Source organism: Rhinolophus sinicus, chromosome 2 (genome assembly GCF_057876585.1).
Source record: "Rhinolophus sinicus isolate RSI-liver-muscle chromosome 2, RSI-T2T, whole genome shotgun sequence".
Lineage (NCBI taxonomy): Eukaryota > Metazoa > Chordata > Mammalia > Chiroptera > Rhinolophidae > Rhinolophus > Rhinolophus sinicus.
The window spans coordinates 37,269,621-37,292,409 of NC_142502.1; the positions used below are offsets into that span (position 1 = coordinate 37,269,621).

At 35.3% G+C, this 22,789-nt stretch overlaps 1 protein-coding gene and 1 pseudogene across 1 annotated transcript in view; both read left to right on the forward strand.

Moving 5' to 3' along the window:
- The window catches only part of TBC1D32 (TBC1 domain family member 32), a 182,894-nt gene that overhangs the window by 130,020 nt on the left and 30,085 nt on the right, over nt 1-22,789 (forward strand). Inside the window, exons 28-29 of the mRNA XM_088795491.1 lie at nt 10,837-10,962; nt 16,240-16,323. Coding sequence (XP_088651617.1) covers nt 10,837-10,962; nt 16,240-16,323 — 210 coding nt within the window. The remainder of the gene's footprint in view (nt 1-10,836; nt 10,963-16,239; nt 16,324-22,789) is intronic.
- Nucleotides 566-4,885, forward strand: LOC109452200 (fibroblast growth factor receptor substrate 2 pseudogene; annotated as a pseudogene).

Genomic DNA, 22,789 nt, shown 5'->3' on the forward strand with positions numbered 1-22,789 from the left:
TGAAAATCGCCCAATTAACAGATGAATACTGGAATTAACAGATGAAGACTGGATTGCCTTCATTGCTAGTCTGATAAATTATTTAGGATTTAGGATTATCACTTCTTCAATCAACTAAAAATAGAATCTCATAGGAAAAACCATGGAAGTGCTTTGAAAAATAGTATGGTGCCATATAAAATGTAATGTAACATGATGACAGATACTGTTGTTTGTTCTGATTTTAAAAGCCGTTTCTGTTATGTCTTGAACATATAGCCAGTCTGTAAATATATTTGGTGAAGAATTCTCCCTTTTATCAAACACTTCTCTAAGCCTTCATGTTGAGTCAGACGTTTTCTCATTCTTTTCTCTTATTATTCCTAACCTATTCCTAACCTTGGAATTAACATTTAGTCTCTGCAGATAAAGGTAAAGGTAAAGGTGAATTTTATGTGACATCATCCTGTTAGCTGAGGAAACTGGGAATCTGAAATTATGGTTGCCAATTACTCGCCAATGTAGTAAATCTTGAACTGTAGCTGTTGAGATCACATTACTCCTCTAAGCTGTTGAGATACGTAGTTGAAAAATCAAAATCAAAATAAGTATTGTTTTTTTGACTAGTGAAACTTCTTATTTTCATGTTATTTTTACTTTCATGTTAGAAATAAGAACATCTATGGCAATCAGGGGAAATAGATCACCTACCAGTTTAGGTGCAGGTGATAAGGGAAGAGTAATTTCTCATTTTTTAAAAACTCCTCATTGATTTCTCCTATACTAAATGCTTAATTGTGGCATATTAAATAAAAGTGAAAGTGATATAATTCCAAAGTGAGGACTAATCTATATAAAATACAGATTTCATGTGTTAAGAACCCACAGTTGTTCAAACAAAATAAAGATGTGTAAGAATGTAGATACTCCCAAATATAGAGAGGTACAGAGAACTAATATAGAGAATTTAAGCATATTTCCAATTGCTTCTTGGATATGTAGACTATCAACCACTCCAAAGTCTAACCTTGTTTATTATAAGAGTAAACTGAAATGACTATGTTAATGTACATGGGAGAAGAGAAGAAATGGAAAGCAAACATTCCACAGATAAGCTTCAGGATAACAGAGAACGGTGACCGTATAAATCAGGGGTGTCCAAACTGTGGCCCGCGGGCCAACTGCGGCCTGCAATCCATTTTTAATTGGCCCACAGCAAATTCCAAAAATATATTTAGTTTACTTAAATAAACCAGGTGAGGCAATACATACTTTACCTCGAGTGAGTGGCCCAGCTGTTTGTGTATTTTACCGCATATGGCCCTTGGTGAAAAACGTTGAAAAAAGTTTGGACACCCCTGATCTAAATGAAGCCTTGGAATCTGTTGTTAGTTAGTTTATGTTTATAAAAATCTTCCATTTATTTTGTTTATTTGCAGGATCTGTTTTGATATTCTGTATAAGGTGGGCATTGAAAATTACTGACTGACATCCTAGAAAAGAAGTTTTCTGTGTAAAAAATTTTTTTTTGAATTTATATTGAACTTACATTTTCCCTCCCCTTGAAATTGAGGCTCTGTCTTTTTACATTACCTATAATAATCTTATCGATATAATTTTCTTCATAATAGTATTTTGAGAAACAAATTATACAATATCCTCAAGTATGAAAAGATTATAGTTCTCACCGTAATAGAGAGTTTCAGAGGTTAGGTATGAAATATTGTCAGCTATGACTGGTGAATTTTGTAAACCCAGAACTTGATATTTCTTTTTTTCCCCATCCCCTCAGTGGTAGTAAGGAATGAGTTTAAAATAGATTTTTTACTTGCTCTTCCAATTTTTCATAGTTGCCTATAAATCATCGTGGTCTGAAGGAACATAGAGAAAAAGAGTACACCCTTCTTTGTCTTACTCCCTAGGTACACCGAACCTTTCTTGGGAAAACAAAAGGGCACTTTTCCATGGAAACTGCGTCATCGCTAGGTATATAATGGATATACTGAGACCTAATTTATTGTACTATACTGTCTCTAAAAATAATAAGTATGGTTAGAAGTATGTGAAAATTGTTGCTATAAAAAATAAAATGTGGGATCTGAGTAGGGGTTGCTGTCTCGATTGGAGCCTGGGGGGTCCATGCCTATAGACCTGCACCTTGACCCCTGCCAGCACCCGGGCAATGAAATGGCTATTAAGAAGTAGGTAACCAGATGCAAAGGTCAAAAAACAGTCCATTTATCATAAAGTAAGATGCAGCTGGGGCTTTTCAACCAGATTAGAACAAAATTGTATCTTTTTCTCAGAAGAGAATTCCATAAGGTTAAGGCATGAAACAAAGAAAACATGGTATTTTGCAGTCTGATTAAACTCCTGATGCTCAGCAGAGGCTAAGAATATTATTGGCCAGATCTAGTGTTCACGTGGTCTTCTGAAACTAGCCATGGGTAGTTGTCATAGCTGTCCAGATAAAGACACTGTCCCAGATAACCTGCAGAACAAGTTTAAGGTCACTAATATGAATGGTGATGGGAAAGAGTTAGGTTCTGGCATAATGGAACTTGCAGATACAGACCTGACTTTATACACTCTCAAACGTTACTTGGTGAAATGGCACTACCTCTGCCTGCAACTCTATAGTTCTGATTTGAATCTCTTTTCAATTGAAAGTGGTCCACAGTGTCAAGCTAAACAAAGAATCTTTGCCTTTAAGTGTACCCGTGCAGAAGAAGTATTTAACATGTTGCAAGAGATTATGCAAAATAATAGTATAAATGTGGTGGAAAGGAGTAATCACCAGTCAGAATTGGAAGTCCCCAGACCACCTTGAATACCTACAGCTCCAGGGTTTGCTGCTCAGAAGTTACCTGCTGGATATCCCTGATATGGAGATGCTTCATCCCATCCTCAAAGCAGATACCTTTCTATAGGCAGTGCACACCTGCTTCAGTAGGTGAAGAATCTACACACCCTTTGCTTCTGGTTGAAGAACAAGTACGTACCTGTGTCAACGCTACAGGTATGCATGAAGAGTGGAAAAACTGCACAAGCGTGCATATCCCATTGGAGGCGAGGATTTCTAATGCTGAAAGCAACACACCAAAAGAAGAACCAAGTAGTATTGAGGACAGGGATCCTCAGATTTTTCTTGAACCCAAAGGAGTTAGATGTGTCTTAGGACCAAACCCTATTCAAAGCAATTAATGGAAAAAAGAGAAACTAGAGAAGCTTGTTAGAGATCAAGTCAGTGGAAGAGGTGCAAATAACAGAACGGGACACTGGATGTGACAGTGATGAACGAAGAGATGCACCCTCTGTTAACAAAGTGGTGTATGAAAATACAAATGGATTGTATACTCCTAGTGCCTTGGGGGTCAGGAGAGGTCGACTGACATCTGCCAGTACCTCAGATACCCAGAATGTCAACAACTCAGCTCAGAAGAACTGCATCATTAAACGATGACAATTTACCATCTTTGCCTCAGGTGTGGGAAGCCTACGAGCTAAATGGTGATGAGGATAACAGTATAGGACCAAAGACACCCATCTCTAAATGGCTGCCATAATAATCTAGATCCAGTGCATGACTATGTAAATACAGAAAATGTAACAGTGCCAGAAAGTGCTCACAGAACATAATATTCGAGGCTTTGGGACTATATACTGACAGTTTTTAACTTTGATATCAGACACTGCAGTTTAGAACACAGGCAGCTCAATTATATATACAGATTGACTTGGAAGGTGGCAGTGACTCTAACAACCGTCAGACTCCAAAAACGTCTCCCACTCCCCAGAGACCCCCACTGGGCTCACAGAGCTGTATGCTGTGATAGACACGGAGAGAACTGCTGCTATGTCCAGTCTGCAGAAAGCACTGCCATGCGATGATGGTACCGCTAGGAAAACTAGATATAATAGTACTGACCTGCCCGTGTGACCTGCGTAGCATTACATTCTTTGCACCTTTGTGAAGTTTTAAAAAATGAAGATACAAGTGTTTCATTTTCATTTCTAAACACTACTTTTATAGACTGATAAAAAGATTTTAAAAAATATATTTCATGTGCTTCTTTAAAGGGAATTAATATAGAGCAGGTACTCATTAAAGAACACCAATTTCATTATATACTACTCATTACTGTACAGCAGCATTCCCATTTTCATGCTGCCTATTTAAAATGAGTGACATGCTGGTTGATTTTTATTAATATTCTGGACTTATGCATATCATTCATGTCGTGGTTGGCATTTAAAACATCTTATAAGTCCTCTTGATAATGTGCATTGCTAACAGATAACTCTAGGCTTTGAAAGTAGTACTTGTAGCTTCACTATTCATGGTGTGTAGCATCTAGCATATAACACGAAGACTCCTTTAGTTAGTTAATTACAGGCTTTTTTACTTGAGCCAAAATGTACGTAAAGGAAATAGAAGTACCACACTTCCTTATATACCAATCACTTCCTTTGCCTTCATAGTTACTAGAAAGAGTCCTATGACCGTGAATATGGTTTGCCGTTGATGTGTTGAAATTCAGGAAGCAGATGAGATTTTCTTTTACTCATCTCATAACATGATTTGAAGGGCATGCCCAGATAGCTTAATCAGAATTACAGTAGGCTTCAGAGTCTGTAATCTGTCTCATGTTACTTTACCAAAGACATTTGAAAATCTGAACCATGGTCTCTTGAAAGTGTCTCTCCTATGGATTATTAACAATAACATTGGTTCTGGAGGCATTTGCGCCATTAGATTGCCACTTCCGCTTTTTCCTTTGATATTTGGGATGTCTTATTTTGTTGCTTAATGTCTTTTTCAATTTAAAATGTTAAAATGTTTGTATTTGTATATAGTTTTGAAATTGGATTATGTGTTTATTGTTGTTTAGTTTGCATTTTTGTCAAATTGCGGTTTTGAAGGTTCATTTGGAACTTGCTATTATTCTATAACAAGATTGCCTTTGTCCACTACGTATTTACGGTATGTGCTGTTTACTTTTCAAGTTTATAAAAAGCATTCTCTCAATTTTAAATAAAAATAAATAAAGTGAGTTAAGAAAGGCATTATTCAGTCAATGGATAGAGTATCAACCTGGGTTCTTCCTGGTGAAATATATATAGTTTTAAATTAAATTTATTGGGATGACATTGGTTAATAAAGTTATATAGCTTTCAAGTATACAATTCTGTAATAAATCATCTATATATTGCACTGTGTGTTCACCACCCAGAGTCAGTTCTTCTTCCATCACCATGGAAGAAGACCCCCTTTACCCTCTTTTTTCATTTAGCCCTAAGAAGTGAATATTCGTTTCATCACTGGATTGCACCCAGAAAGAATCCAGAACTTGATTTGAAGATATATTAATGAGGATTTGAATAATTTATACTGTAAAACACTGTAATGATTACAGTTCTTACAAGTAAATCATTTTATACTTGCATATACTTTTAATTAAAGTTTAGTAAGTTCTAATATAGAGTTTATACCAAATTATGACATATAACTGCTCATATTTTAGTGACACTACTAGATATAGAAACTTTTAGTCACTTAGGTAACTTTCGGTTATACCACACACATTTAACATACTCATGGGCATATATAATCGATTTTTATATACAATAGCATGTACCCATTTAAAGAATACAGTTTTAATTTTTACAGATCTATGCCCACATAACTACCACCATAATCAAAATATGGAACATTTTCATGACCCCATGAAAGTTCCCTTTTGGAATTCCAGTATTGATAATTTACAATTTGGTTAAATATCTACTTTTTCTTTGTATTTTTTTTTCTTTTTACATTAAAGTTTCTTTGGGTGACAAGGGTTGTAAAGTTACGTAGGTTTCAAGTGTACAATTCTGTAATACATCATCTATATGTCACATTGTGTGCTCACCACCCAGAGTCAGTTCTCCTTCCATCACCTTGTATTTGATCGCGTTTACCCTCATCTACCACCCCCTCCCTCCATACTCTCTGGTAACCACGAAACTGTTGTCTGTGTCTATCAGTTTTTGTTTCTTCATTCGTTTGTCTTGTTCCTTTGTTGCTTTCAGTTTTATGTCCCACATATCAGTGAAATCATATGGTTCTCAACTTTTTCTGTCTGATTTATTTCTTTTAGCAAAATAATCTCAATATTCATCCATGTAGTCACAAATGGCACTATTTCATCTTTTCTTACGGCGGAATAGTATTCCATTGTGTTTGTATTTTTTTTTAATCCTTAAAAATAGATGCTTTAAAATCTTTCCTAGTTAATTGTGTCATTTTAGCCCTTTCTATTAATTGATCTATTACTGGTTATGATTCAGATTCTTTCCTTTTATCATGCTAGTGATTTTTAATTGAACATTGGGTATTATTAATTTTACATAGTTGAGTGCTACATTTTGTTGCCTTTCTTTAAAGAGTAATGGACATTTTTTCATATGCAGTTAAGTTACTCTTGAATCAGTTTGATCTGTCAAGGCTTTACGTTTTCTTTTATTTTTTCTATTAAAGTGGTTATAGAGTTGCCTTTATTTATGGCTAATTAACTGTATTACTAAGGGGGGACTTTTCTGACTCCTCTGTGGAGTACCCTGGTAGTTAAGGAGGGCCCTTCCCCCTGTTTGGAACTTGGGCATCTCTTAGCCCTGTGCACATTCTGGGAATTCTTCATTGTACAGCTCCTGGCTGTTTTGGTTTTTCATTTTTGCCCAGCCTTGGGGAGTTTTCACTCCTCACCTGCACAGCTGATTATTTTGCAACCAACTTGACAAAGAAACAGATTTCTGAAGTTGTTTCTCTGCCCTTCCTCTCCAGTACTCTTGATCCACAGGTCTTAGCTTCCTCAGTATGTCTGCAACTTAACTTCTTTCTGTCTCTTCATTTCAGCAAGATTTCCATGGTGTCTCCCTTTCTGCACAGTGATCTTGCAGGTGCCTTCAAGAAACAAACAAACTAACAAACAAAATAAACCAAAAAACAGGGCCAATTGGGCAAAGCTTACCTTATTCGTTTCCCTTTTCTTAGACATGGCAGTCCTGTACTGAGTAATAGCCAATGTCTGAAAACAGTTTCTTTGATACATTTTATCCAGTTTTTGTGGTGTTTACAGCAGGAGGGCAAGTCTATTCCCAGTTTCTCTATCATGATCAGAAGGAAAATGCTGTTTTTTAATTTTGTGTGTGATTATAAACAGATAAATTTTGGGAAACATGTCATTCTATGATTCTATGTATCATTCACATTTCTTCTACTCACATAATCATTAATTTAGAGTTAGTGTAGTTTTGTGATACTATTTCTGTGATTCCATTTCCCCTTGCCTCATTTTCTATATACCGGACCTTTTCTGGACTTAACACCATTGTCCTCTCTCTGGATGTTCATACGTATTCTATACAAAGTCAGGTAGGAAAAATGTATGGTAGGTGAATTTGGGAGAAGGAATGGAAAATCTTGGATTAGCCTAGTTGTAGGCTGTACTTTCAAGTTAGCCTGTTTTGGGGTATATTCACATTTTCTAATAAGAGCAGTCAGGAGAGACCTTCGGTTGTTTGTCTTGATTTGTGATTGAGTCGGTTTATTCAGATCAGGGGAGATATTTGTACGTCCATGTGGCAGCAGACCCAGATAATAGTGCCTAATTTACTTGTTTCAGTGCTAACACTGATATTTTGAACTCCATTTATCTACTTGTATCTACTTTTCAGTTGGCCCCAAATTTGGATTGGGAAATAAAGGAATTATTGTTCCCCTCAAACATAATACCACAGATACACATGTTTTTCAAATTAACATTACATCAAATTACTAAATATTTTTAACTTCAAGGAATGCAAATTGGCAAGCTCACACATTGATGGTTGAGGAAAACTTAGATCAGAAGTATATAAAGAATACAAAGTTTTATCTCTAGGAGTCTTGTAGTCACTCTGTCAGCAGTTCTTTGGTGCCTCAAGTCCGATACAGGTACATAAACAGTGCCCTTAGTTCTTTTGCCAATAGGCAGATTCAATGACCACCACATCTGCCACATCAGTGCTGCTTACAATTGTGGTGCCTTGTGCTCTTTTCTTTAGAATGAGGTGATGAAAAAGCAAAACAGAACAGCAAATGTGAAAGAAGAGGAGAGCAAGAGGAGGGTGTAGAGTGAGAAAGGATAGCATTGGAGTTTTAAATAGTAGGTAATTTATGAAAGAGCTATGTGGACATCCTATCTTGAAGGAGATAGTAGTGGATTTAAAATACAGGGTTAGATATGGATAGAAAAGATGACATAGGGAAGAAAATAAGATGAAAAATAAGCCAACTTTATTTGTCTTTGCAAGTATATGCCTGTAGTGATTCTTATTAGGCTCTAAAATGTTTGTTCTTGGGAAATGAGTAATGCACATATTCTAAATGGAAACTATACATCTTCCATTTTAATGCTCTTGAGTTAAGTGTTTTATCTAATTCGTATCGAGAAACATTGAACATTAAAACTTTGCTATTAATACTTTTCAACAAAATTATTAGCTCTGAAGTTTCTTGAGTTTAGATGAAAGGTCTTGAGAATTTTTTATTAAAAAGAAAATTTTCTCCTTTGATGTAATCAATTTAATTTTCCTGCTGTTATTCCTCCTGATTGAAGCCATGTGTGAAATATTACAGGATAATTCTTGTCTTGGTATTCAAAGACAATATATTAAATTAGTACTAATATCAGAATTATACATTCTTTCAATAGAATTATTTTTGGTTTATGTATATATTTGTGTGAGTATGCATGTATTTGTTATATTTATTTGTATACTTGTGTTTGTATATGAGAAGGTTTTTTTAGTGACCTAAATGTAAAATAGGGACATTATTTACATAAATTATGATTTATAATTTAATCATATAATTTTATATACAGAGGGTGCCAAAAAAATGTATACACATTTTAAGAAAGAAAAAAATGATGAAAATTGTAATACTCAATATATACCGACAGCAAAAGATGAATACAAGTCACGTTTCACTTCTGCAATTACAAGAGGTACTCAAAGTGGTTACCATCAGCGTCCAGACTGTTCTGATTATGGCAAATTACTGTGTGATCAATGTTGATCAATGTTGATCAAAGTGTCCACTTGTATACATTTTTTAGCACTCCCGGTGTAATAATCATGCAGACTGTGTGAAGATACATAGCTTCATTTTAGGGCTTAATAAAACCAATTTACATCATAGGAATGATATGTATATCTTAATGACACAATTGTAATCTGTGTGTGTGTATATGTGTATGTGTACATATATATATACAGACACACACACACGTACGTGCACATACGCTCCACAATGTGTAAGTTTCATGAGGGCAAGTGACCATTGTCTGTCATGATTATTATCGCCTCATAGGAAGAACTCTACACATACTTATTGAATGTAATTTTACAAAGATTAGGTAGAAAAGTAAAATCAAAATGGTTTTGTATGGTTGAAAGATTAATTTTTAAAACTTATAAGAATAAGGACTTGTTTTATAATTTTATTCATTTTAAGAAATAGGCAGAGTTGGTTGAAACCCTCTGTAGTACCAAATTGACCACTGGTATTTTAGTGTGGGATTCATCAACCCAAAGTATAGCAAAAGTGGATGTATTTTGTAGTGTTAGTGTTCCCAGACCACATCTTTGGACAGAGCAATCATGTCTTTGACTGTATATATTCAAGAGGTTCGTGTTCCCATTTTTGTCCTGAAAATCTCCTTTAATGAAAGTAGTAAAGGTATGAATTCATATGACTACTTATGCCCCCCATGCTATTCTAGAAAATAAGAGAACATCTTTGCTGTTTTTTTTCTCCCCCTTAAAGTATTACTTATGTGTTTATGTGAGATAATATGTGTATGTGTATATATACACACACACACACACACACACATATATATGTATACTTATCCTTTTTTAAATGACACCTAAATCCTCATATATATATATATATATATATTTTTTTTTTTTTTTTTTTTTTTTTTTTTTGGTTCCCCCTTATTCTGCCTCCCTCCCCCACTCCAGTTCAAGCTGTTGTTTCTCAGTCTAGTTGTATAGGACACAGCTCACTGGCCCATTCTGATATAATGAGCCTTGCGCTCCCTGCCGGCTGAGGCAGTCGGTCGCCACCTTGGCATTAGGAGCACGGCGCTCCAACCACCTGAGCCACTGGGCTGGCCCATATTTTTTATAGCTGTTTCCTAATACAAAATCTTATGGGAATAAAATTAAATTGGAAGGTGAAAAAATCTCGTGACTGCAATTTAAATTATAATGGAAAAATAAAATTAGATGAAAGCTGCCATATATTCATGAAATTGCTTGGAAAGAAAAGTTATATTTTAACCATATTCTTTCAGCACCAATCATTATTTTAAATATAATTTTTTTCAAGAGAGGAAATAAATTATTGACTAGAGAATTTCTACACTTATGCTTTCTTTTCGCTTTTACAGAAATGAATAAAATTGCACCTGATTGTACACGAAGAATTAGTATAATGTTCACATCAGTCCAGCAAAATTTTAAGCTAAATCATATAGTCAGTAATGAGTCATGTTGTATAAAAAAGAACATTTAAGAATTATGGTTATAAATCAATCCATGTCATGAGCTTTTAATAAATCAATAATCCATTTTTATAAGATTATAGTAAATGTAAATAGCAATTGAAGGTGTAAGATGTAATTACAGAAAAAAAATGTTTTCCTTTGAAAGCCATGAATGCTCTGTATTTTTTCTAGAATTTGTAACTTTACATGCTTATCATTAATCTTATTTTTCAGTGTATCTAGTATGTCTTATAATGATATATGCTGTCTCTCTTATTAGACAATGATCTTGGGAAACTTTTATTACACTTCAAGATGTCTGATAAACAAACTGAGTGGATAGAAAACTGCCGAAGACAATTTTGCAAAATGATGAAGGCCAAACCTGCTGTAATCAGTGGAGATGGTGAGTGCATTGGTAATTTTTTGTGATTTTTTTTTTTGTATGAAAATTATATTAATAGAAGCTGTATTTCCTGAAGATTAGTAACAGCATGTCTAGGATACATAATACTAATTCCAGAATTTCATTGACTTCTGAGAATCTCTGATGCTAGAGAACAAAAATTAAAATCTGAGAAACTACAAAGCTTTTCAAAAAACTAAGAGCTCTTGGTAAGCAAAACTGAAACACTACTTTACTTTTCCCTAGTGAACAGTTTACTTGGTTTCACCAGCTTTCACCTGAATATACCATACTGCTATATTTTTGGAAATTTTATTGAATTTTTTATTGACAGATTTTGGAATTCTGCCACATCCAGCCAAATAAATTTAATGATTCCTAAGGAAATTTTGTTTTCAGGCATGGCTATATTTTCTTTCTTTCTTTTTTCTTTTTTAATTAAAATTTATTGGGGTGACGATGGTCAACAAAACTATATAGGTTTCAGGTGTACAATTCTATAATACATCATCTAGAGGTCTCACAATTAAGTTTGCAAAAATGTTACTAACCTTTTTTGGTATCACAGGGATTATTCATTATGAATTTGTACCAACTGGACAGTTAACCAAGGTTACTGTTTGGAAGTGCTGAAAAGGCTGTGTGAAAAGTTAGACGACCTGGAAGGTTTCACCAACAATTCATAGCTCTTGCATCACGACGATGTAATCCAGCTCACACGGCACTGTCTGTGAGGGAGTTTTTAGCCAGTAAACAAATCACTGTATTGGAACACCTTCCCTACTCACCTAATCTGGCCGCCAGTGACTTCTTTCTTTACCCAAAGATAAAGGAAATACTAAAAGGAAAACATTTTGATGATGTTCAGAACATCAAGGGTAATATGACAACAGCTCTGATGGCCATTCCAGAAAAAGAGTTCCAAAATTGCTTTGAAGGGTAGACTAGGTGCTGGCATTGGTGTATAGCTTCCAAAGGGGAGAACTTCGAAGGTGACCATAGTGATATTCAGCAGTGAGGTATGTAGCACTTATTCTAGGATGAGTTCACGAACTTAATTGTCATACCTTCATGTATTGCATTATGTGTTTACCACCCATAGTCAGTTCTCCTTCCATCCCATATATTTGACCCCCTTTACACTAGCAAACAGGTTATTTTGTATTAAGATATTTGAATGTACATTTATTTCCTAAAATCATCCTTTTATTCATATTATTTTGAGTAAAAAAGAAGGTATAACACAAAAGTTTTAATGTAAATATAAGTTAGATTCTTCAAAGCTATAATTTAAAAGTAATCATCTATTTTATCAGTGATGCTTTATGCTTTTCATATTTGTATCGTTGGTTGTAAAATTAAAAGTAGGAAATAAAAATAAGGTTATATTTTGTTAGTTGAAGAAATTGTATTTTAGAGAATAATGATATATCTATGGACAAGAAATCAAACATTTTCAAATTGTGATATAAAATGAGCAGTTAAACTATATTTTACCCTTAAATATTTATAAAGTATCTATAATAAATATATATTCATCATTGGTTGCATAATAGAGAATATTTAAAATAGACTAGTAGTGAATTTTTTACATACTAAAAACAAAAGGTAGAGAACAAATTGAGAAAGCAGAAGCTTGGTACAATGTTTAGTTTAAACACAATTATTATACATGTAGTTCCTTGTCCTCTCAATAGGGATAGTGATGAGACAAAAGAGAAAAGTCACCTGTTCTACCATTATTCATGACTATGAAACAGGATAAAGAAGTAGAACTTTACCATTAAAACTGTTCCATTTGGAATTTTGGGGCAGCTCCCACAAGTGTTGACCTCCATGATTCATTATCCTGGTACAGTGTTCACCGTTAGATTGCAAGCGACTCTCAATAATATATCTACACCTCTCTGCACAGAATGGTCTAGTAGCTTGCATCAAACTCTGTTACTCTTTACAGAAAATGTATAAGATAATCTACATTTTATGAATAAAGAAACTAAGGTCTAGTTCATGTGATGAAACTTACATTCATCCTCAAATTTAATTATCATGAAAAATAATTGTCATGAAAAAAGTACAAGGTGACTTCTACTTTTGAAAGATGGAATAGATGTTCTTTCCCTTACCATACCTCCTACTATGTACAGCGGAAATCTCTGGATATCACATATAAAACATAGAATGTCTCTGGAAGATAGAAGGTACAGACTGGCTAGGGATTTTAGGAGCCAAGGCACAACTCAGAGGTGAATTCCTGTGTTTTCTTTTTGCCTCAGATATTCTAGACTGAAAGACTAAGAATGCCAACAGATGAAGAAACAGAGGGAGGAGAGGGAGGTAAAAGCTTGCTCTCTCTAGTGAAAAGACCAGGAAAAGTTTAGTTTACTAAGACAGAAAACTTGTAGAAAATGACTGCTTTAATCCAGCTAAACGCCACAGAAAATCCTGCCAGCAGGACCTAGGGTGAAGCCTGGACATCCACCCTTACTTGGCAGTAATTGGCACCTCTGCCTCCTCCTGCTGGGATGGTATCAGAGAACACCTAGTTAAAGAGTTAGAACTTACACCCTCATTACCACCCACTGAAAATTAGGCTGCAACCTCTCCTTCCCCTTCGCACATGTATTTGTTCCACACATAAAACAAATTAAAAAATAGAATGTGTCATCTAAGAAATAAAGAAAACCCTCAAAAGAAATTTTAGAACTGAAAAATACCATAACCAGAATAAAAAGCTCAATGTATGGGTTCAGCAGCAAATGGAAGGGACAGAAGGCAGAATCAGAGAACTTGAAGATATCAGCAGAGAGAAAACAGACTCAAAAGTTAATAGAGCCCCAGAGATCTGTGTAATCATAACAAAAGAGCTAACATTTGTGTCGTTGGAGTCCTGGAAAGGGGTTGGATTATAAATTTGAAGAAATGATGGCTGAAAACTTTCCACATTTGGCAATAGACCTAAACCTGTGGGTTGAAGAATCCCAAAGAGGGTAAACCCAAAGATATCCATACCAAGACACAATATAATCAAACTTCTGAGAAGTAATGACAAAGAAAGAAATCTTGAAAGCAGGGAAGGAAGAACACCTTACCTACAGGGGATGAACGATACAAATAATAGTGGACTTCTCACTAAAAAAGATGGAGCACAGAGGAAGTGACATGACATTACTCAAGTACTGAAAGCAAACAACTGTCAACCTGAATTCTGTATGTATTGAACTTAGTCTTCAGGATTATTGAGGAAATCAAGACATTCTCAGATGAAGAATTTGTCATCAGCAGATCTACCCTAAAATGAAGGATTAAAGAAGTTGTGTACCTCTGTACTATCTCTGAAACTTCCTGTGAATCTGTAATTATCCAAAATAAGATTAAAAAAAAAATTATAGAGGAAAGAATGAACATAATCTACTTCAGAGCATTGATAAAAATTGACTGTGCTTATTGCATTTTATATGAAAAGTAGATATGGTTGGATGCTGTAAGATTGTAAAGTGTTTGAAACCCATCAGTAGAGTTCTAACTTCATGGGGGTAGAGAGAGGAGAGAACCATGAGTTCTTGAATAAGCAAGTTTTCAAGGAATAGACAGCTGGTGGTTCCAGGAAGGATGAATTAATTGGGAAAAAATTAAAGTCTTAGTGTAATTTTCTTGTGATATGATGACAGACTAGCAGTGATAAAAGATTAAAAAAAAATTGAAAAGAGTGAATGCAGGACAAGTTTTGCATGTTTACAGACATTGAGCAGTCATTGTTTTGGAAACTGCTATTGTGATGGCAATGCCAAGGGAGAAAGCAGTGTCAATACCCAAGTATCCCTGACCAATCTGCCTTTAGTTTTTCCTCAGCAGAAACCCCTGTCCCCTTTTCAGTATATAAATATTACAAATTTTGGTTTTATAGTCTATATCATAGTCCCACCCTGGGGAATAAATATAATTAAAAGGAAAAGATTTGTAATTTCAAACCATTTATAGGAATTCTAGGTCTGTCATTTAAGATTTATGAGGTCTGACAATTAAGTTTGCAAACTCATCCTAAAAAAAGTGCCACACACCTCATTGCTGAATATCACTATGGTCACCTTCGAAGTACTCCCCTTAGGAAGCTATGCACCGATGCCAGTGCCTCATCCACTCTTCAAAGCTATTTTGTAACTCTTTTTCTGGAATGGCCATCAGAGCTATTGTCATATTAACCTTGATGTCCTGAATTCATCAAAATATCTTCCTTTCAATATTTCCTTTATCTTCTGGTAAAGAAAGAAGCCATTGGGGGCCAGATCAGGTGAGTAGGGAGGGTGTTCCAATACAGTTATTTGTTTACTGGCTAAAAACTCCCTCACAGACAATGCTGTGTGTGCTGGTGCATTGTTGTGATGCAAGAGCCATGAATTGTTGGCGAAAAGTTCAGGTTGTCTAATGTTTCACACAGCCTTTTCAGCACTTCCAAATAGTAAACTTGATTAACTATTTGTGCAGTTGGTACAAATTCATAATGATGAATAATCCCTCTGATATCAAAAAAGATTAGCAACATTGTTGCAACAAGTTGGGAAACATAAGTGTCAGACCTCATACTTAAGATAAAACAATATTCTATAGTTTATTTTCTGGATAACAATATCCTAGAATTAATTTGTTTTTGAAGTTAAGAAGTCTTTTGTGACATGAATTAATTTCCTTGAGTTGTATATAATGGAATTTTTGGTGCACTGAAGACCTTTATTGCCCTAAAAATCCTGTGCTCTGTCTACCTTCTCATCCCTTCTTTCCCCCCATCCCCTGGCAAACTTACTTTTGATCCAGTGCCTTGAACAGATACCATTAAAGCAAAATTTTTAAAATGCATAATATGTACTGGTTTTGAAAAGGACATGAGCTCTGCGTTGATCCTGGTCTTGGAGTTCACGCTTTTTTTTTTCTGTATGTGTGAATAATTATGATAAGATATTATAGTCTAATTAATGATGATATTCTTTCTGTTTGAAATCATTTTGAAAATTCTGAAGTAATCCTTAGAGGATCTAAACATAACAAATTATTCTTTTCTAGGTTTACATTCGTAGGTTCTCAGTTAAGCAGTTAAAGTTTAATTTAAATCAGAAACATTGTTAGGAATATTAAAATGGTATGTATTTTGAATTGGACTCACTTATAAGCGTAACTGGAGAAGTTCAGATGACTTTTATCTACTGTTCGGTGGTTTAGAGATGTGTTATAACGTATTACTCTTGACCTTTAATATTCTAATTATTCTCTTGTTTATTGCAGCTTTAGCAGAGTTACTTGAAAAATTTGTGCTTCATCTCTCTGGAAGCCCATCGGAATGCTACTTCCCCTCAGTGGAATATACAGGTACCTTTTTAACATTTTGAATTTTGAAAAGTATTTAATGTACAAGTAATATTTGTTAGAGATGTGTAATTAGATTACAAATGTGCCCAAGGTTTCTCATCCTCAAAATCTCTCACTTGGTGCCATATACATTCCAGATATCTTTCAGTTTCTTCTGTGCAAATGTCTGGGTTTCCTTGTAACTTCTAACTTGTTTTTGATCTCCCTTTTTTTTTTAACCCATTAAAAGTTGTTTTTCCTTAACGCAATGTATTCCAATGTCTTCCACTTTTCCGATTTTACCCACTATCCCCTAGTGATCTCATCTGCTCGTAGTATTTCACATACCTCAGATATTGATGATTTCTAAATTTACATCTTTTACTCATAGATCTACTATAAGCTTTATTTTCGTATTTCCATCTGCTTAGTAGGTAAACCTCACCTACTGTGTTACAGAAACTCTCAAACTCTAAATGTTCAACAGGGCCCTCACTTCATCAGACCTTATGTGATACACAATCCTCCTCCTACTGTGTGTATTTTGGTGGGGAATACAGTCATCTATTGTCCATCTAAGCCATAAACCACAGAAGGATCAACACTCTTAAGTCCACATGTCCCTCCCAATCCCCAAACCGTGTTAATTCTGTGTTCTTAATGTAGCTCAAATGTATGTACTTATATTGGTTTCCACTCTTCGTTAGTTCAGGCCACCATTACTTCTTGCCTAGGGAATTACGGCAGCCTCTTCACCTGGGGTCTCTTACTAGAGTCTGATTTCTTTTCACAGGTATTCTTTATGCTGCTTTCAGAGTGACCTTCAAAGCGCAAATCTGACCCACTCATTTCTCTACCCCTTAGAAGCTCACCATTGACCACTGCATAAAATCTAAGTTTCTTATGGTGATAACCAAGGCCTTATATTAGTCTTCCCTTTCGTCCTCTCTAGCATCGTCCCTTTCTAGGCCTCATTTAATTTTCAGGAACACAGAACTATTATCACTGCCAATTTACCCTTCTGTCCCTCACCCCACACACATTCATTACCTTAACAAATAGATACTGTCCTCTTTTATGTAATAGAACTTCTCTAAGTATTCAGACACAGCATTAAACAAAGGAGAGGGAAAAATCATGCCTTCATAGGGTATACCTTCTAGTGGGAAGAGAGGCAAAATATAAGTAAAAGATGCAGTATGTCAAATGGTATTAAGTAAATGAGAAATATACAACAGGGAAAGGAGCAAGGGAGTGCTTAGTTTGGGGTGAGGATTACAATATTAAATAGAGTTTAGACCAGCAGAAGCGGGAGCAAGATATATGGATATTTTCAGGGGGAGGGACTTTCAGCAAGTGACAAGGAAGGAGACTAATATGGCTCAAAAGAAGTTAGGGGGAGGGGGAATTGTTGGTGTGGAAGTCAGGAGAGGATTTTGAAAGTTATTGCAGGGTCTTGAACTTTTGAGTAACGTGCTCTGATTTATATTTTTAAAATATTACTATGGGTGCTGTACTGAGAAAAGACTTCAGGAGAACAAAGGATTAAAGCTGGGAGACAAGTTAGGAAAAGATCCAGATGAAACTGGTAATGGCTTGGATGAGGATGTAAGTGGAGATGATGAGAAGTACTTGGATTCTGGGTACATTTTGAAGACAGGACCAACAGAATTAGGTAACAGATTGAATATGGGTATGAGAAAGGGGGGGAATCAAAGAAGACGAAGGTATTGATTTGAGCCACTGGAAGGATGGGATTGTCATACATTGTGATGGAGAAGAATGAGAGAGGAACAGGTTTGCAGAAGGAGATTTAGGAGCTTGTTTTTATGTTACTTTTTGAATACTTGCTACACGTTTAGCTAAACATGCTTTGTACATGCTGGATATTTGAATGTGGAATTTAGCCAAAATACAAATTATTAAATCATCAGCTTAGTGTGTAAAAACCAATTTGCGTTTCTTTGGCATATCATTCTCATATTCTGACTTAATATCTACTTCTTCACGTTGATGTAAACTGCAGTAGGGGTAATTTCTATGTTTTGCCTATTGTTTGTATCCTCTGCACTTAGAATAAGTGTCAATATATGTTGGACAAATAAAAGAATGGATAAAAGAATGAAGGAGGGAGGCTTTATATATATACTGTGTCAATCAGTTTATCTTAATTTTAATATGCAATAGTGTAAATCATTTAAGATTTCTGAGCAGAAGCTTTACTTGATTCATATGTACCTCAGGGAGATTATTTTTGTAACTATATAAAGGATGAAGTACAGTGCAGAACTGAAATTTGGCAAATGTGAATATCCAGTACTTGGGAGTTGGTGAACAGAGAGATGGTGGAAAAAGCAGAGAGCTAGATATAGACTCATGATAATAGATCATCAAGGGATATTGCATTTTTTTCCTCCTCAGTTTGACATGACTTCTGTGCTACAGAAACCATCATTCATATATGTTACTCATCCAAGTTAGACACTATATGTCATAGCCCCATAAAAATTGTATGTTTCCCATCTGGCCCAGCCTGTCTTTCTATCCCAAGCACATTCTGTGCTTTCATGTCACTGAACCTTTGCTCTTACTGTTCTTTCTGGACAAACTTTTTCTTCCCCAGGACATATGATTTGTCTGGACATATGATAATGTCTAACTCAACTGTAAGGTTGCAGCTAGTATGTCACCTTCTTTCATCCTCTTAAGCAGAAATCCCTCTTCTGTACTCCTATTGCATTCACTTTCCCATTTTAATATTCATTATATTGTATGTGATTAATTTAAATTATTCTGCTAGGTCTCACACTCCTTTGTATCTTTAATGTAGCATTTGATATGTTTTTAATTGGATTAAATATGCATATTGTTAAATAAACATGTATGTTAACCCCAATACATTTGTATAATGATTCTAAATATATTGATATTTACAGAGTACACATATGAACATATACTTAATTATTTACAGATAGTGACATATAATGTAGATTTGGGAAAGGGATAAAAGAGAACATAAGAAAATGAAACAAAGAAATGAGAGGAAAATACAAGGTAGCATGAATCAGAAGTTAGGTAGGTGAAGGGAATTGACATCTGTTGAGCACTTCTTGTGAGTTGAACAGTGTGCTGAGGTACTTGATGTGCATTGTACAAGTAAATACCATAACTACTCTCTGAAGGAGGCATAATCATTACATTGAAAATCCGGAAATTGAGGTAAAGAGGAAAGAAAACAAATTGTGAAGATAATTTTGAAGAAAAGCGTTTGTGAAGAAAATTATGACTTTGTGAATGAACCTGAAAATGTATGTGGAAAATATACAGGTATTAACGATCAACTCTATGAAAAAGAGAGGAAATCAGTAAGAGAAGTGATAATCATGGAGATTTGCATGGTGAGAGTGGGTGTCTCGTCAGTCTTTAGCATAATTATCTCCAATTTCTACAGCTCTCCTTGGCACATTTTTCTGTTGGATTGTATATTCTGCAGATAATGTAAAATTAACATTATGTTGCATGCTTTATCTAAATACTCAGCAACCTGATTGCTCAGTGTGCACATATTTACTGCCCTCTGTTATACTTCTGAATTATGCTGAGGGGGAGCTCACATATTGTGTTTTTTTTAATGTGGTATCTAGGCGGATAAACACTGCACGTGAATTTAAATTCTTTAAAGCCTCTAGTTGAACAATTATCCCCTGGAATTTTAGAGTATAACCCAAAACAAGGTATCTACTTGTTGACTGTTTAATATTTCTTATTATATGTTACACTTGTTGGTAGTATTGTTTTCTTCCCAGGGCTTTAGATACCATCATCCTTTATCATTTACTTTTTTGGCTGGTGGAACAATGGTTTGCTATTTCCAACTTTCACTTTATTTACTTTAAATAAATTTCTTAAAAAAGTGTCTTGAAATAAAAGATTTTCAAAGCAAATGCTGGATAGATATATTCAATGTTTTTTCATGTTTCCTGAAATGAGAAATTGATTGTCTTTTTAAAAATGACAGCTTGCTAAACCCTAAGGTATCTGAAATTAGAATAACATCATCATCCATCTGTTAGCTCCCTCAGGATTTCCATCCATTATAAAATTTGCAAATCTGGAAAAATCAAATTAGTTTGGATGTTTATCCTCTTAAAGAAAGAGGAAAGAACAAATTGAGAAAGTTCTGCATATTTGTAGTTTATAAATCATACAGGTATCTTTCTAAATTTTAACAGACTAACATTTTGTTGGCTCAATTCCCTGAAACAAGTTGGGTATTTCTACTACTTTAGGGCTTCTTTGAAACGATAAATTAAGTCCTCCTTTTAAAGTAGTAAATATTTAAATTTTATCCCTTTTCTCTTTATGTTGTTAATCAAAAGATTGGAAAAAATATCAAAAGTGATTGTGTTGTTTCACCTTTTGACTATTAAAATATTTTTAAACTTAATACATACAGTTAAACACCTTTTCTACTTTCTCTGGGTATTCAGCAAATATGGTCTTTTCTGTCTGACATTCATGGAGTATGTTTGTGAATATGCTCTACAATTGCAAGTAGGTATATTATATGAATGACCCTCTCCTTAAGGACAGGAAATAGGCATGCACCTAAGATGATGAAGGAAGTAAATTGTAGCATATAGTAAAATAGAAAATAAAGAAATGAGGGGAAACTGACATTTTTCAGCTGGCTACTTTGTTTCAGGTAATATGCTATAGTCTTTAAATATGCTTTTTGAATTGGGTTATCATCCAGAGGGGTTTTGTTGTGAGTGCCCAGAGGTGTTTAGTGGAAAGAGTGATTATTGTTGATGAGTGCCATAATGGAAGATTAGAGGAGAAAGCAGGAACTGCACAGCTTCCTGTGCATTGCCATTGTCTCCTGGGCTATTACAGAGGAAAGAAATGGGAGAGGGGAAAACCCCTGTAGGCAAGCATAATTGCATAATTAAAGACATGGAAAGAGAAATACTTTTTCCCCAAAGAACTCTGACTGCCATTTAAGAGACTGAGACTTTTTTTTTTTTTCATTGGGGAAGGGGAACAGGACTTTATTGGGGAACAGTGTGTACTTCCAGGCCTTTTTTTCCAAGTCAAGTTGTTGTCCTTTCAGTCTTAGTTGCGGAGGGCGCAGCTCAGCTCCAGGTCCAGTTGCCGTTGCTAGTTGCAGGGGGCGCAGCCCACCATCCCTTGCAGGAGTCGAACCTGCAACCTTGTGGTTGAGAGGATGCGCTCCAACCAACTGAGCCATTCAGGAGCTCAGCAGCAGCTCAGCTCAAGGTGCTGTGTTCAATTTTAGTTGCAGGGGGCGCTGCCCACCATCCCTTGCAGGACTCGAGGAACTGAACGGCAACCTTGTAGTTGAGAGCCCACTGGCCCATGTGGGAATCGAACTGGCAGCTTTCGGAGTTAGGAGCATGGAGCTCTAACCGCCTGAGCCAGCGGGCTGGCCCCAAGAGACTGAGACTCTTACAGTAGCTTGGACACAAGAAATTGAATTTTGTGTTGGTAAAAACTGAATAAAATGGATAGATACAACCACATGTTAAAAAGGAAGCAACAGAAACTGCAGATTGACTTTGGGGAAGGAAGGAGGTAGGAGAAAGTGTACTGGTTATTTGATTTCTTTGGCTGATTGAGAGTTTTCTGACTTTGCAGCAGATACACAAAGGCTTCAGGAGAGTCAGTGAACAGCCAAGCAGTAACTGTTTCTCAGTATGGATTTGTCCTCCGTGGGAGAAACTCTTTACTCTTCTGAAAATTTATTTTTTTCCACCTCGTTATTCTAAGTGGCAGGCAGAATGGATTTAATTTCTTCTACCGGTGCTCTATGTGCTGGCTTTGCAAACAAAATAGAACAGAATGCATCAGCAGAATGAGTGATTTCAGTCAATATTAAGTAAATTGTTCAACTCATTTTGTTTTAAGAGTATTATATTTATAATTAAAATGATTGGTTATTTCAAATAGTTGGTTTAATATTCAGGATAAGATTGAATTAGGCATTGTTAAGTAAGTAGGGGAATAGGATCCTACAGGTGTCATTGATTGAATTTTTTTCAACAACTTATTTTTTTAATGCTTCTCATAGTGACTCCAGGGAATCGTGTCATATCATCCATCTGTTACTTGATTTCAATATAAAAAAAGTAGTTCTAAGTCCATATCTGTTTCCATCTGTACCTTGCTTCGCGTTTGATATGTAAAGCACAATTTCTCTCTCTCTCTCTCTCTCTCTCTCTCTCTCTCTCTCTCTCTCTATCTCTATCTCTATCTCTATCTCTCTCTATCTCTCTCTCTCTCTCTCTCTCTCTCTCTCTATCTCTATCTCTATCTCTATCTCTATCTCTATCTCTATCTCTATCTCTATCTCTATCTCTATCTATCTCTCTATCTCTATCTCTATCTCTCTCTTGTTCTTTAAGGAAATTACCACTCTAGGCAGGTGACCAAGCAGTCTGGTTTGCCTGGGACTGTGAGAGATTTC